The sequence below is a fragment of the Hemicordylus capensis genome, chromosome 1, assembly GCF_027244095.1.
Source record: "Hemicordylus capensis ecotype Gifberg chromosome 1, rHemCap1.1.pri, whole genome shotgun sequence".
NCBI classification, from domain to species: Eukaryota; Metazoa; Chordata; class Lepidosauria; order Squamata; family Cordylidae; genus Hemicordylus; species Hemicordylus capensis.
The window spans coordinates 75,702,546-75,718,592 of NC_069657.1; the positions used below are offsets into that span (position 1 = coordinate 75,702,546).

General features: G+C 42.7%; 1 protein-coding gene across 4 annotated transcripts in view; it reads right to left on the reverse strand.

Annotated features, from left to right (window-relative positions):
- PAPLN (papilin, proteoglycan like sulfated glycoprotein) overlaps positions 1-15,824 on the reverse strand; it is a 93,571-nt gene extending 77,747 nt beyond the window's left edge. The window contains exons 1-2 of one of the 4 annotated variants that reach the window (XM_053255508.1): positions 15,558-15,822; positions 4,256-4,318 (exon numbers count right to left, since the gene is read on the reverse strand). In XM_053255508.1, the coding sequence (XP_053111483.1) occupies positions 4,256-4,318; positions 15,558-15,566 (72 nt within the window). In that variant the 5' untranslated portion in view covers positions 15,567-15,822. Of the gene's footprint in view, positions 1-4,255; positions 4,319-15,557 lie in introns of all 4 variants that reach the window. The other 3 variants (XM_053255525.1, XM_053255540.1, XM_053255515.1) reach the window with 3 other exon arrangements.
- Between the last annotated feature and the right edge of the window lie 223 nt (positions 15,825-16,047).

Sequence of the window (16,047 nt, forward strand, 5' to 3'; positions counted from 1 at the left end):
CCTTTACGAGACAGCTTGTTTGTTAAAAGCTTTCAAGGTGAAAAGGGATACATATCTTTAATATGCATAATAACCCTACAAGTTATCAAGGAAATACACATGTAGAAAACAGGAACCTCCTGGGCAAAGCAAGATAAATAAACTAGTGACAGCAGAAGATGAAACAAGCGATGATGCCAGAATACAATGCAGAGTACTAAACAGCAGTTTATTAATCTTCACATGTTAGTGGCAGAATAGCCAATGCCAAGAAAGTTGAGCTATCCGAGCTTGTAACTGTTGGAGCCACTATGCACTTACAACACTTTGCCAATACCTGTGGCAGAAACAAGAGTCGGGTTCTTATCAGGCTTGGCCCATCCAGAAACCAGGAAATCTAGATAACTCTATGAATGCAAAGAATGGGTCTTTATTTTGGAGTAAAGGAAGGAGGAGAGCAACTGGAGCTTGAGAAAAAGGAATTTTCTGGCCAAAGTGCTCACTTGCATGCACAAATTGTGGAGGGGGTGCTCATGGAAAATGGTGGAATATACCATAAGTAAAAATCAGCTTGATCACATAATTTTAGGCAAGGAAGATTGCAACCACACATTTGTTAAGTTCAATTGTCATATTTTCAAAACTATATCAAGTTGGAGGAAAACACACCTTTCCTCAAACAACCCAAGACCATGCAGAAGTGGGGCACATAAGAAATAATGAATGAGGTTGTCTGTTCAGCAATAAAGGCAATCGCTTGGCTGCACTGCTTTATTTGTTGAAATAAAACAATGGAAGACAAACGGCAGGAAAAAGGTCAGATTCATGGACACCAACTATAGAAAATGGTTGTAAGAAAAAAATGTCATCTGCACAGAGAAAAACAGCATTTCCGGGAGGATGCAGGACTAAAACACTTATCTGACAGCTACTTTTCTTCAAGGAGGGAGTTGTGTGTGTGTGTGTGTAGAAACATTCTGTCATGTGAACCACCACCTGCAGTCGGAAGCTTCTATCCCATAAACAAGTTTACCACCTCAGCTCAGTTAGAGGTGGGCAAACCTCTATGCCTTAAAGGTATACCTTATTTAAGGCTAAAATTTGCAGCAAGGTGGGAAGATAAGACAGCAAGGAGCTGTTGCTACAATGCAGCCTTCAACTAAATAAATCTGCAGGAATTCTGTTCAGAAACCCAGTGAATGATCTGAAGTATCTTTATGATTAACGTAACTTTTTTAAAAACCACAAAAATATACTTATTGGGTATGACCCAAACAAGAATGAGCACTTTGTCTTTAACTACACAAAGCCCATTATTTCTGTGTGTCTAAAAAGACAACGCTCTGTATAGAATAGAACAGAATAAAAGATAACAGAGTCCTGCTTCTAGGCTTACAATCCACACACAAGGGAAATATATAATTTTATGTATGAAGTTAAGCCAGTCTGGGCATTGCCTGGTTGGAAGACTGACTGGGAACCCTGCAGAGATCATTAGGAGCTCCTTGGAAGATAGGCAGGATACAAATAGATGCATTCTCAAAAGACACAAGCATGCCTAGGCTAGCTGCAGCATAAGGCACACCCATTTTTATTTCTACTTATATGCTACCACTGCCACACTTTATCATTTCTGTATCAACACGCTCTCATTCCAGACAGACTGAGACGAAAACAGTGATGTCATCACATAAACATTGGTCCCAGCCAACTTAGAGAGCTGGCACATACACTTCAGAGCATATGTGTTAGGGAAACCTTCACAAGTTTTTGTATTATTTTCCCCTTTTCTACTCATGATATAACCATCCAGCAGCAATTTTATTTTTTATAACTGTAAACACAAAACAATCTTATGTGGATTTAACTAAGTTTTATATAAATTTATTTCTTTCTGATACGTATACTAATGTCTCACATCTGGTGGCCAAATTCTGTACAGCTGCAATTAAGACCCACATACAGTGTGTTGGAGATGGTCAATTCAGACTCTTTGTTATCTTATTCCATTTTATATTTTATGTAATAGTTCTTAATTGTATATTTTATGTGTATGTTTATATAGATACATGCACTGTTATCCACGTTCACTTTTGGGAACTCTTGTATCTGGATTTGATCTGTGTGCTGATCTTTGATTGTAATAAACTGAATTGAATTGAACTAAGACTTTATTCCAGAAACAATTTAATTTTCTCCTTCTCCATTCCCTCCCTTTCCCTTTTGACTCCACCCCCACCCTTTCTACAGCATCTCCACTGGGACAAACTTCCAAACAACAAAACACAAAAGATTACTATACAACATCATACTTACAAACATTTCATTGTGCATGGCACTTTATTAAAACAACTCATTGGTGTAGCAAGATAGGAGTGGGCCCTGGAACAAAAAGTGAAGACGGCACCCTTTCCCTGCTTCTTCTACAGAGAAGCACAAGGTGGGGGCAGGGAGCAAAGAGCAAAATGTCAGCTAGAAGGCCCCTGCATCAGGGACCCAGGGAGATTTGTCTCCCCCTTGTTCAATGTTATAACCCCAGGACGATTCTTTACTCCAACAGGTTTATTATCTAATGTTAAGGATAAACCAGAATGGGAAGAAAAACTGAGGAAAAGGTTGTGCATCAAGAAAGCGCATCGAGCGCTGGTACATAGAGCGCACAATTTACAACACAAAACCAAGCTGTACAATCCCACCCACACCCCATGTCTGATCCAAGCTACACAACCAGTGGACTCCCACGGTAGAGCCCTTGCCATTACAGATAGTAGCTGCACATTTGTATCCTCCTGCATAAAATTACTTCCTGCATTTAGGACCGTTATTTGCAACTTGTCAGTTTTCACCAGGGAGAACATGAAGATATATTTTTCTCCGACTTTCAGAATGATGCAGCACTTTATGTTGCTACCCTTCCATTCCCTCTTACAGTAAACACACTAGAACTGGAAGAGCCTCAAAAGTTGACAAGTGTGCCCTGAACTCACAGCCCCACTAATTACAGATGCTTTTGTTGAATACTGGTTGAACCAATTACAGCTTGCAACCCATAGTTATTGCTCCAGCTATCAGAGGTACTGCACATATGCCCTTTCTTGTATTGATAACTAGTAGGTGAGGCCTGTTGATTGGGCAAAATCATTCTGGATAGATTCAAAGAACCCGGTTTGCCGCCCCTCAGGGGCCCCACATCTGATGTCAGAAGCAGGGGGGGCTGGTTTAGCTCTCGAGCAGGGGCTGTGTGACCCCATTCTGGAGTTAAATGGCCAGTGCTGCATTCGCAGCGCGGCCAGGAGTGGTTCTCCCTCAGGGAGAGCCACTTCTGGCTGTGCTGTGAACACAGCTCTGGCCCCAATCTAGCTCCTGAATGCAGCCCTGTGGCCCCTTTTGGGAAGCGGCCAGGGAGAGTCGCTCCTGGCTGCACTGTAGATGCAGCACTGGCCTGGATCTAACTCTCGAATGGGGCCACAGGGCCAGGGGCGTAGCAAGGTTGTAGTGGGCCCAGAGACAAGATTTTAAAATGCCCCCCCCACTGAAGCTCAGCTGCCACAATAGAACATCATCCCAAATTATCTTTTAAAAGGTTTTGTAAATTGTGGACGATGCAAGCCATTTAATGGTACTAGAGAAAAACATGCTGTCCTGGTAGCTCCAGGTCTTAACACTCACATCAATTTCGGAGGATGAACACAATTCATCCTTCATTGAAGGAAGCCTGGGTGGGTGCACGGCTGGGGGAGTCAGTCATGTGACTTGCCTCTGGGGGGAGCCCTAAGCAGTGGGCCCCCAGACAACTGTCTCCCCTTGCCCTGTTATAGTTATGCCTCTGCACATGGCCCCGTTCAGGAGCCAGACCACATCTCCCACATCTGACGTCAGATGTGGGGGCGTGGCTAACCCCTGCATCTGATGTCAGATGGGGGTGGGGCGAGTGGGGCTGTGGTGGCTGAACACGGGCTGCTGCTGGCCTGGATCTGCTACTGCAATGGTGGACTGCCCAGTGGTGGACTTCCTATGGGCAAGGTTCAGGCAAATCACGTGACTCATTAATTCCCACTCACTATTCTTCAGTTTGAAACCTTTAGATTTCCCACAACAATTAAGACTGCCGAAACAGGAAACATTGTTATCAAAAGCACAACGCCATAAATGGCATTTATGTACTGTGTTTCCTAGCTCTGTTTTGCTACCACACATCTTCCACAAGATACCTTTGCTTCTTGCTCTTACTCAAATTCTGGCAAGAGCTACTCAGACAAACACTTTCCGTACTTACTGCTGACACAGAGGGCGGCACCACTGTTAACACAAGCAGGAGGAACCGAAACACCATCATGTTCTGTGGAGAAATAAAAGCAGGTAGATTTACTCAACACTGAAGACCAAAATAATGACAGCTAAAATGTATTTATTTAGCACAGTCTCACCTTGTCTTTCCGGAGCAGATCCTCAAAACATCTTATACTAAAAAGAAGCATATTAAACCTGTGCAAAGCCCATAGGTCAGTGGTGGGACTGAAAAATATTCCTGTCTGGAGAGCTGCTGTCAGTCAGTACACATATTTCTGAGCTAGATGGACCAGTAGTCCAACTTTGTATAAGTCAACTTCCTAAGCTTAGAAAGAGTTAAATAAAACAGCAGGAAAATTCTCAAGAGAAACTAAAAGTTAATTAAAATACAACTGAAAGCCTGGTAACATTTTTACCAGGCACCTAAATATCATACAATTTGGCACAAGGTGGAATTGTAAAGGAGGCAGAGTACCATAACTGGTACCACCAATAAGTTCCCCTCATAAGTCATGATTAGAAAACAGCATGATGTTCATAAATACCATCTTACAGAATAAAAATATAAACAGCCATTCAAAACTATCATGCCATAAACAATAAAATGGCACCACTATAACACATGTAACATACTGAATGCTTGGGCTCCCATATAAATGGAAACTGCAGCAAAAGAAAAATCATACAAATAGCATTTACATTTTTAAAAAAACCCATTTGTTTCATATGTATGAGATGTGAAAGATTGCATGTGGAGATAGACCAATAAGGAGTACTTGCTCATTACTTTTAACCGTATAGGCCTTGATATATTAGTGAATGTGTTCGAGGGAAACAGAACATAGAACAAGAGAGAGGTTTAGCCCGAAAAGATGCTGGGCTAGAAGAAAAAGATAATCATATCTTTGCATGCATATAATCAAGGTGGTTGTAAAAGTCATGTTGAAATTGCAGTTGGATTCAATGGATTCAAATCAGCAAACTAGTGGCTACTTAAGCAAGCTTCTGTCCCATTCAGTGTTGTCTCTGGCAACTGGTAATACAACAAATGGAAGCCAGTGTACAAGAAGGCATTGCAACTCCAGCTTAGCAACAGTTTAAAGACCAGCTACATGTCACATACATATACATGTAACGGAGTTAAAACATTAATTTTAGAAAAGAAAAACTAATTCCAGGGTGCTTTCCAGACAGCAACTTAAAATCGCTTCACTATTTATAGTCTTTGTGTGTGTTCGTACGACCTGGGTTTTGACACTATCTTGCATACGGGAACAGCAAGGTGTCATTCACACAGCCACAGCTTGTATTTGGATCTTAACGTGACATTTCAGTTATAAAGTGTTGCATGTGCATTATAAAACAGTAGCTGATTTTTTTTTAGTTTTGAGAACAGTTTGCAGGCTTGCTGGGTTTACTCAAGAGCAAACCATTTAGTTCAATGGGCTTCCTCCCAAGTAAGAGTGCATAGGATTGCAGTTGTATTTTTCCTTCTGTGCCTTTTAGTATCTGTGTGTTTTATGATTATTGTTGTGAGTAATTGAAATAACTCATCTACTTCTTGGTCTAGGGAGACATTTTGTTTGTGTGTTTTGCTTTAGTACCCCCTTTCATTCTCTTGTGCAATGGTATCAGCAGTACCGAAAAAAATGGCCAATTTTTTTTTTGCAAGAGTCTGGCACTCTTGTGCAAAGTCACTGTGTGGGGGGGGGGCGGGGAGCCACCACATCACCCACCCCCTCCTATACCCTCAAAGCCTCAGCATGGGAGGAAGTGGTGTACAATCCAACATGGCTAACTCTAACCAGCTTCAAAACATTAGGGTTTGCCATCAGATTTTACACCACTTCCTCCCACACAGTCTGGAAAGCACCCAGAAGGTTAATTTGGAGCAGACAAACAGCAGGTGGATAAAAGGTAAAACCCACTCCATCGCTTCTCTGATACTCCTGTGCTCTAAATTCTTTCTTCTGGAAGCAATTTTCCCTTGAAATCATGGCATCAGAACTCAGTTGCACCCACTTGTGTTTGATATGGCCAGACTATGGTCTAATGATACATGATGTAGCTACCCTACCATTGCTGAAATTATGGTTGAGAAGATAAGCAGCCCTTAATAAGATGCATAAGCCTATCTTCCAATTTCCTCCAGTTTTAGGCAAATTATGAGCCATGCTGTAGTCTTCTAAAAATAGCAAAGCATCGAGCTAGATGAGCATGCAAGCATGTGCTATAGAAGTGTGCTTTTTGTTGTTGTTGTTGCCAAAAACAGGTGTGCAGGAGACTGGTCAGAATTAGGACATGTGGAGAGGGGGAGTTCACTCCCCTCCCACTGTTTTCCCACTTAAAATTACCCCTGAAGCAACAATTTCCTCAAAATGCCACTTTGGAGCAAATCACTGATTTAGAGTGAAACTTTTGGCAGGAAAACAGCATGAATGGAAAGAGTTAAGTTATATCTCTGGGAACACCCTGGTCATCTCTGCAGCTATTTTGGGGCAAAAACAGAGAAGCATGTTTGGAAGCATGCCTCCGTAGCATATGTTTGTATGCACGTCTTGTTTGTTTCTAAGTGGGCCAACACAAAAGGTATAGGGATCAGGATCACTCTAGCTCCACTACAATATGAGCGCTGGACCTTGATGAAGTTCAAAAGGCCCACCTGGGTCTGGTCAGTGGGTAGATAGGAGACTGCATACCTACCAGGGTAGACAGTAGACTCAATATACACCAACTTGAGTTCAATTGAAAGGTGGGATATAAATGTCACAAATTGTTATGAAGTGACAGGCTGAGGGTAAATTGGTCAACTTTGTAGCACTTCCTCTCTTGGAGACAGTGGACTTTTCAAAATTTCTTCTTACACTAAATCCAGTTGCTCCACTTCCATGAGTGGTGAGAAAGTCCAGTAGTGGCCTACATTGTGTCTTAGATTCTTGTTTCCCTTGGAAAATAGTGGCTGCAGATGGACATAGAGTCTTTGCAGTATTTGGTTTCTTTACACAAATACAGGTTGAGCTTTGAATGAAGATGTAAGACTAGCCGGCTACCTTCTAAGTCAGCAACATATTACTCCAAAGAGACCAAACCCAACATCCTGGGATGTTGCAGCTTTTGCTCTTTGTATTCCCTTCTAGGACTCTCTCTAAACTTCTTCATTGAGTCATTCCCTCTATAGCAGCCTGCACTTTTTTTCCACACTGGCTCATACAAACAAACCTCCAAGGAGAGGGAGGATGAAGTCACCCTACCTACACCTTTCCCCGAGTCTCTCCCAGAAGGCAGGAAATATATGCCTTTGTGACATTTTACCAATGGCCACTTCCTCAGGAATGAGAACCATCTAGGATAATCTAGAACTATTAGCTTCTTCACCCACCACCCAGAAACCTATAAAAGAATTACCAGTCTTTTATAAGACTGGCTATTCTTTTGTAGCAGGGTGCCCCCCACACCCTACTACAACAGTCCAAAAGGGCTCTAAGTTCAGGCAGGGCACTGCTGGAGCTCCCCAGGAAGAAAAGGCTTATCAAGAGCTTGCTAGCTTCTTGGAGGCCCTGGGGTCAGAGTTCTAATCCCAAGGAAAGTGAAGCCAGCAAGCTGTGGGGCTGACCTAAACTCAGACATTCAGTGGTACTTAAATTACATGTAACAAAAGACTAAGACTATTCTCAACATAATGCCAGAATGTGTTTGTGGATCCTCAGCTTTTTCCTAGCTTGTTTTTGACATAATCAAAGCACCAACCTAAGGAAGGAGATAAGACATGCTTTTTGGGGTGTGTGTGTGTGTCTTTCATCCCAATCTGGATATTCGCTGAACAACGTGTTCTTCATCACCTCCTGAAAGTAACTTTAGCGAAGTAACACACAGATATGTTACAATTATGGAAACTCACACAGTACCCTGACTTCAGTTCCAATCTAGATGAGAAGACGCATTCTAGCTGTACACTTCAAGAAACAAACAGCCATGTTTCTAAAAACTTATATATCATTTTAACAAATTAATTAAATTTTTATTGATTGATTGATTGATTGATTGATTGCATTTATATCCCACTCTTCCTCCAAGGAGCCCAGAGTGGTGTAACCATAGCAAAAGGTTTGAGAAAATGGTTCCTTGTCCCAAAAAGGCTTACAATCTAAAGACACACACGAGCATGTGAACACATCCGTGCACACACGTACCCACACCCACACAAAGGAATCACCAGCAACATGATACAATTTTAACACTTTAATTATCAACTCAAACTTTATATTTTGGAAAAGTGGTCTACTTCTTCCTTATCAGTCTTCACTTCCACTCCTATGATTACTCTGAACTGTGAAAAAACAGTGCTCAATAAAGTGATCCAACGCAGCTAGCAAGCACACACAGCTAAAATACCCTGGAGTGTTTAGTGTTGGATAACAAGCCCTCAGTTTGTTTTGAAAAGCCCTGCCCTCCATTAACAGAAAGAACACCTGGAAAGAATTTATACGACATGATCATGTTTACTTATGTTAATATTGGCTTCCTTCACAATATAATTTTAATACCAAGTATTTATGTCAGGCTCCCTGTAAGCAGAGATTTATTTAAAACATGTCAAGGCTTTGACTCCTGGGGCAGCAGGACAGCTATCAAGCCAAGAGTTAAAAGGAACACAGAGCTGGAAATTAGGTCTCCCTGGTGCATCTGTCTCTTGGGTGCTGTCAGAGTCCTCAAAGTCTGGAGATTTCACAGCTGCTGCAAATGTCCTTGGCTATCTGGTGTTGAGCCACCTCTTGCATCTGGGCTGGGGTGTGGGAAATAATCTAATTTATTTCTCTGTACCATCGCACAGCAGATAATGTACTTATATAACATTTTATAATCCTCAAAGCTGGTGTATGGATTTTGACAGTGGATTTGCACAGAAATATCTGTTCCCGTTTATTTTCTCATGTTTAGAAGCACAAAGCTTGAAGAATCTCATATTTACTGAATTCTGCTCCCCATCTTATGTTTTTTTGATTAAAGTAATTGTCGTGGAGAGGCATCCGAGTAGGCGTAGGGAGGGCTGTGGTTCAAATCCCCAACATTCATTAATGTCACAAAACTGACTTGAGTTTTGGCCAATGACTATAATAGCCCTCTTCAGACATTAGAAAAAGCAAGGGTGCTTTACTTAGATACAACATCCTGCGAGCACACTTACAAGTCCTTCCCTCACACAAGTCCCCACCACCACCTGCTGTCCACACTTAAAGCATGTGAGACAAATGCTGTAACCATGGTCAGATTGCTGCCCTGAACTCCCTGGAGGATGAAAGGTGGAACAAATAACTGCAATAAATAAAGCACCAAGTACACTGAAGGCACTGGATAAATAATAATAGTTTAGGACTGGGATGTAAAGGATCACGTGCAAACTTGTGTGCACACAACAAAACTTTTCCATCACCCCTTCCACTGCACCTACTTGGGCACACACACACACAATTCCTGAAGTTCTGGTGACCCTCAAGAGAAGGTTTCAATGAAGTAAAAAAGTGTGTGGTTGGGGGGGAAAGTCAGTTACTTCTCTTCCTACTAGTGGAAGTGCATTATATTTGTGCACAGAGCTGTTTGGATCCTGGCCAATATTAATACCTTATCCTCAGTGTTCCCTCTAACCGGTATTCCCAGATGTTGATGACTATAACTCCCAGCATCTCCAGCTGCAATAGCCTTGGCTTGGGGATTATGGGAGTTGTAGTCAATAACATCTGGGAATACCGGTTAGAGGGAACACTGCTTCTTCTTTCCCCCATTATCACTTCTTTCTTAATTCCCTTTCTTTCAGTGGCTGGTTATTCAATGCCTACTTGGAGACCAAGCATCTGGGGAAAATGCCCCATCACTCAATAGACTATCAATGGCTACTAGTTGGAGGGCTGTAGGCCACCTCCTGCCTCAAGGGCAGGGTGCCTCTGAGTACCAGTTGCAGGGGAGTAATGGCAGGTGAGAGGGCATGCCCTCAACTCCTGACTGTAGGCTCCCAATGGCATCTGGTGGGCCACTGTGCGAAACAGGATGCTGGACTAGATGGGCCTTGGGCCTGATCCAGCAGGGCTGTTCTTATGTTCTTATGGATTGGGCCTTTTGGATTTGGGGGACGGAGAGACATCCCACCACCAAATTACATTCCAGGCCTATAAAAGTGGCTTTCAACATGTGTTGTTAATCTCACATCAGTAGTGAGAGCAACTGAAACTCTTATACCTATTTTGTGCTGTCAGTATTTACCAGAAGAACATCAATTAAATCAAAGCTTATAAAGATTATTTTTCTGAAGTAAGTTTTAATCCCAAAGAAAAACACAACTCCAGTCTGCATCACTTGCAAGGCCAGGCACCACCCCCAGTCACACTAACACAGTCTTGTGAGTGTGCACTTGTGGAATCTCTCAGTTGGCACTGCAGTTTGATATGAAAGGAAGCAGTTGGGAGACTGACTGTGTGATCAGAACAAAACATATCGAAAATATGTGTGTTCTCAAAAATAAAACCTGCTGTTTGTTCTGCAAATAATAATTACTGAGTTTTCACAGCTGCATCCTGAACCTAGGATTAAATTTCTCTTATAATAACATTGCAGAGTTTCCATACAAAATTATATCTTGTATACAATATTCATTTTTTGCATGAGGTGCAAAGACACATATGGTATACAAGAGACAATCTGTGGAAATGTGCAGGACACAAGTACATGAGTGTATCCACAAAACAGATTCACTGATAAGAAAGTGCTTCAGTATACAGAAAGTTATGATGGAACAGAACTGGCGTACCAAAAAGGCTTTTCTTCTGCATTAGAGTGTGTTATTTTGATTAAGCTTTTATAAATCTGCTGTGCCTTCTAGTACTCTTAAGATCTCCTTCCATACAAATGTTCTGGCTTAGAATTCTCATGTTCATTAAACTTTATTGAATTTCTGAATTGTTAATTGATATTTTGCATACAAGCAACACTGTCAGCTGTTATCTAGCCATAAAACACGGTTGCATATTCATAAAACATTTTTTAAATTATATCACAGCTGGTCTTGTGGTAGCAAGCATGACTTGTCCCCTTAAGCTAAGCAGGATCCACCCTGGTTGCATATGAAAGGGAGACTAGAAGTGTGAGCACTGTAAGATATTCCCCTTAGGAGATGGAGCCGCTCTGGAAAGAGCCTCTAGGCTCCAAGTTCCTTCTCTGGCATCTCCAAGATAGGGCTGAGAGAGATTCCTGCCTGCAGCCTTGGAGAAGCTGCTGCCAGTCTGTGTAGACAATACTGAGCGAGATGGACCTATGGTCTGACTCAGTATATGGCAGCTTTCTATGTTCCTATGTACCGGCCAATTTTCAAGGTGCCTGACAAATATTTAAAACACATATATTAAAAGGTTGATTCACTAGAACAGCTACAAAACAAAACACAGCAGTAGCCAATAAAAATAATAGATAAAAGCACTTCCACTTTATATGCTGCCAAAGTCTTAGAGGAACAGAATTGCTTTCAGTTGGCATCTCAAAGATAGTAAAGTAGGCACCTGGAGAATATGCTTAAGGAGGTATTTCATAATACCATGGTTTAGGTCCCAAATGGTGCCATGCAGCCCTGTTTGAGAGCTAGATCCTCCAGCACCACGTTCACAGCACGGCCTACAGGAAGAGCCACTCCGGCTGCGCTGCAATTGCAGTGCTGGCTGGTTTAGGTCCCAAACGGGGCCCTGCAGCCCCATTTGGGACCTAAACCACACCCCCAATCTGATGTTGGATGCAGGGTGTGTGGCTAACTGCTTCATGCATCAGACGGGGGCAGGGCTAAGAGGGCAGTAGTGGTGAGCTGAACCCGGGCCACTGCTGGCCTCCCTCCATGCATTCTCTTAGCCAGAATGTGTGGGGATGTGTAGGGATGCATGGCAAGCCCCACCCCCACTGCAGCCATGACCAATGGAAAGGCGGAGGTGGCAGGCAGTGGAGCTGAGCTGCGGAGAGGAGCCGCACCCAGTGGGAAGGGAACGGAGGAGAAGGACGGAGGGCCGGGACAGAAGAGGACTGGCGCTGCCCTTTGGAGGGCTGAGGGAAGATGAGAATGGGGGAAGAGGAGGGCGGGGCTCCCAAAAATGCTGGGGAGGGAGCCGAGGAGGAGGACGGAGGGCTGGGATGGAGGAGGACGGGCAGCGGGTGAAGCCTCGCTGCCCTTTGGAGGGCCAGGACAGAGGAGGACATGGGGCAGGAGAGACGTGGGCAGAAGGTGGGAGGAGGCCAGGAGAGATGTGGGCAGAAGGTGGGAGGAGGCCAGGAGAGATGTGGGCAGAAGGTGGGGGGAATATATTGTCACACAGATGCTCTGTGTGGGGTCAGCTAGTTTAATGTATAATTTGCCACTAGTCAAATAACTTAAGCTATGGTACCAAACTCTCTCTCTCACCTCTCAGGAGGCAGCCCTTCTATTTTAGGTTTCAAAACATAGAAGACATACAACACAATGTTATATTGCTCACTATTTAGTGCATGTCAGAAATCCCATAGCACTTTTTAGACAAAAGACTTTAATTTATTTTAACCATTTGTATACTTTACAAAAGGTTTTCAAATATGCTCTGTAATTAAAAACACATTTTTGTTACATGTTAACATTTTCTGATTCACAACGTAACACTTTATTAACATTTGTACAAACTTTAACTTGATGTGCTTGCTTTGTTTAATTTTCAGCCAAGGGGAAGCTAAACTGCAAATAAACCGATATTAATTTTTTATATTTCAAGCAACTTCAGTTCAAACGCTAAACTTACTTTGCAGCATATAACTCATTCCAAATTGCAAATTCTCAAAATCAAATCCAGAAACGAAACCATCAAATGCTTCTGAAGGGTTATTTTTAAAATTCTCCTGTAAAACTAGTATGCAAAACTTGATAATTAAAAACAACACTGATGTTCTATGCAGCAGTAGATAGTATCTAATCAAACCAGTCACTGCTCACCTATGCAACAATCCACAGCCTGCTTAATTGAGATTTCTTCAAAGTAATGGATTATTACAGCCATAGCTGTGTGGCAGGCTGTGCTGTTTGCCACTGATGCGGTTTACAGAAGTGGTATTGTGAAGTATTTAAGCTCAACATAGGAACATCAAAAGCTGCCTTATACTGAGTCAGACCCTTGGTCCATCTAGCTCTCTATTGTCTACACCAGAGATTCTCAACATTGGGTCGCCAGATGCTGTTGGACTGCAGCCCCCATAATCCCCCACCCCAGTGGCCTTTGGTTGGAGATTATGGGAGTTGAAGTCCAATAACACCTGGAGACCCAACATTGAGAACTCCTGGTCTACACACCAGGCTTCCCCATTAAATTGTGGCTAGGGATGCTGGGAGTTATAGTTCAACAACATCTGGAGGGCTGCAGATTGGGGAAGCCTGGTCTATACTGACTGGCAGCAGCTCTCCAAGGTTTCAGGCTGAAGTGTCTCACAGCTCTAGTAAAATAAAATGTGCCGTCGAGTCTGTGTCGACTCCTGGCGACCACCGAGCCCTGTGGTTGTCTTTGGTAGAATACAGGAGGGGTTTACCATTGCCTCCTCCCACACAGTATGAGATGATGCCTTTCAGCATCTTCCTATATCACTGCTGCCTGATACAGGTGTTTCCCATAGTCTGGGAAACATTCCAGTGGGGATTCGAACCGGCAACCTCTGGCTTGCTAGTCAAGTCATTTCCCCACTGCACCATTAGGTGGCTCCTCACAGCTCTACCTGGAGCTTTTTCAGACAGCGACTTTACTTTAGAAGGGTGGGGTTGCATCTACGTATCGGTCAGATTTACCCCATTGTCTGTGCTCAGAGAGAACTTCACACATGATTCAGGGTTTTCCCTCTGTATTGGAACCTAGCCCGATTTATGTTTGGGGTAAAAACAAACAAAACTCTTTTTGCGTCAGAATATCTATTATGCCACAAACTCACAGTAAAGCCTCGCAGTAAACCTGTGGTAAAGCCAACTGTGTGAAAAGCCTCCTGGTGATGCCAAGGTGTGAACCTGGGATGTTCTACATGCAAAAATGCAGATGTTTCTCTACTGAGCTACGGGCCCCATCCCCTAAGGGGAATGTTTTTGCATCCAAATGCAAACCAAGGTGGCCCCTGCTTTGGCAAAGAGGGCAATTCATGTTTGCGATCACAAGACCAGCTCTCCTCTCCAGGTTCAGGAGCCCCCCAGAGTACCATATCCTATTTGCTCTGCTGAAGCTGCCTGCTAAGCATTTGTACCCTGAGCTTCATTATACACCAAAATGGCAATGCAAGTTCAGTAGTTTAGAAAGATACTATCTTGTAGAAAGGTAAAGGCAGAAATCTGAAGGAGATTGTCCGTTAACTTTTTCAGTCATAGGGGAAACCACATGGTAAAAGGCAGTGAGGCGCTTGATCCTGCAAACCCATCCCAACACAAAGTATTTCTTTTCCAGCGTTTCCATGGACTCCCATCTAGAGCTTTTGGAACAGCTCAAAAGAATCTGTGGAATGATTCCTGTAACTGTTTTAACCTGTGGCAGCATGATTTTTAATCAGTCTATGCCAGCCAGTTCTGGGCTGAGCCAGTTGTATGGTATCACCCACTGAGCTGAGCTTGGTCAGCAGCTGGCACTCAAGCATAACTGAAAATTGTAAAGTGATTGCAACCTGAACTAATAAGACCCACCATTGTTTTTTTTTCAAATAACCCATAAGAACCCATACATATACACAGAAGCAAGGGTTGAGAGTTGTATAAATTAGAAGCAGGTGCAGCAAGCAATGGACTTCACAGTACAACAGCCCCCAAACTTGGGCTTACTTTTCTCACACGCAAGAGCTCCCTCATAAATATTCCACACATGAAAACTCTGGTAAGTATATATGCATTTATTTAAACATATCCTAAGCTCAATTGTGAGAGGATTATCTCAAAGGCAGATCATCAAGTTCATAGAACAATCCCTCCCATGAGAATATCAGAGCAATTTGATTATAGTCAAATAACTGCAGCCAGTAATAAGCTAGCAGCCATTTAATATGTAAAGCCCCTTTCTTTTTCTCTCTTTGCCAGGGAATCTGATGATTATAACTGCAAGGCTCCATTCAGCACAATGCTCTCTTCCCCTCTTATTTCTTAAACTTTAATCAGGCTGATTAAAAAGTGGTTAGAAACAGAACTCCCTAAACTGTCAATGCTAAATTGGATAATTTGACAACTTGAGCCACAGAGGAGCAAAGAACCACACTGTCCATAATCCAAAGCTCAGACTTACCTGCCACATGTGTATTTGCAGATGACGGCAAGAGGCAGCAACCCCACTCAGAGCAACACTCCAGTATCCAGCTTCTCCAGTCTTCAGTCAGTGATTCTAACACCCTCCTCACTCCTCTAGCTTCTGTTTGGTTACTAATCCTTACTGCACAGGAAAAGGAGAGTTGGATTTCATTTAACCCCTTCCACCACAAAAGTTCCTCCACAGTTTTCCTGTTTTGCTTTTATAAGCTCCAGTTGTAACCATGCCCATGTTTTCCCGTTCCTTTTAGTGTGAGTGTCTTTTAAACAAAATCAGTTGTTGCAAGTCATTGCCAGGGTGGGGCTTTCCCCTCCCAAGTAAGTTTTATTTTAGCCAGAGGGCAGTACATCAAAAGACAAACAGACGAAACAATCTTAATTGCATCCATTGTATCTCATTTCTATTAAAGTCCCCAAGACTAAATAATGAGATTTTTAAAAACCTGCATGGGGAAAAAAAGCTGCATCTG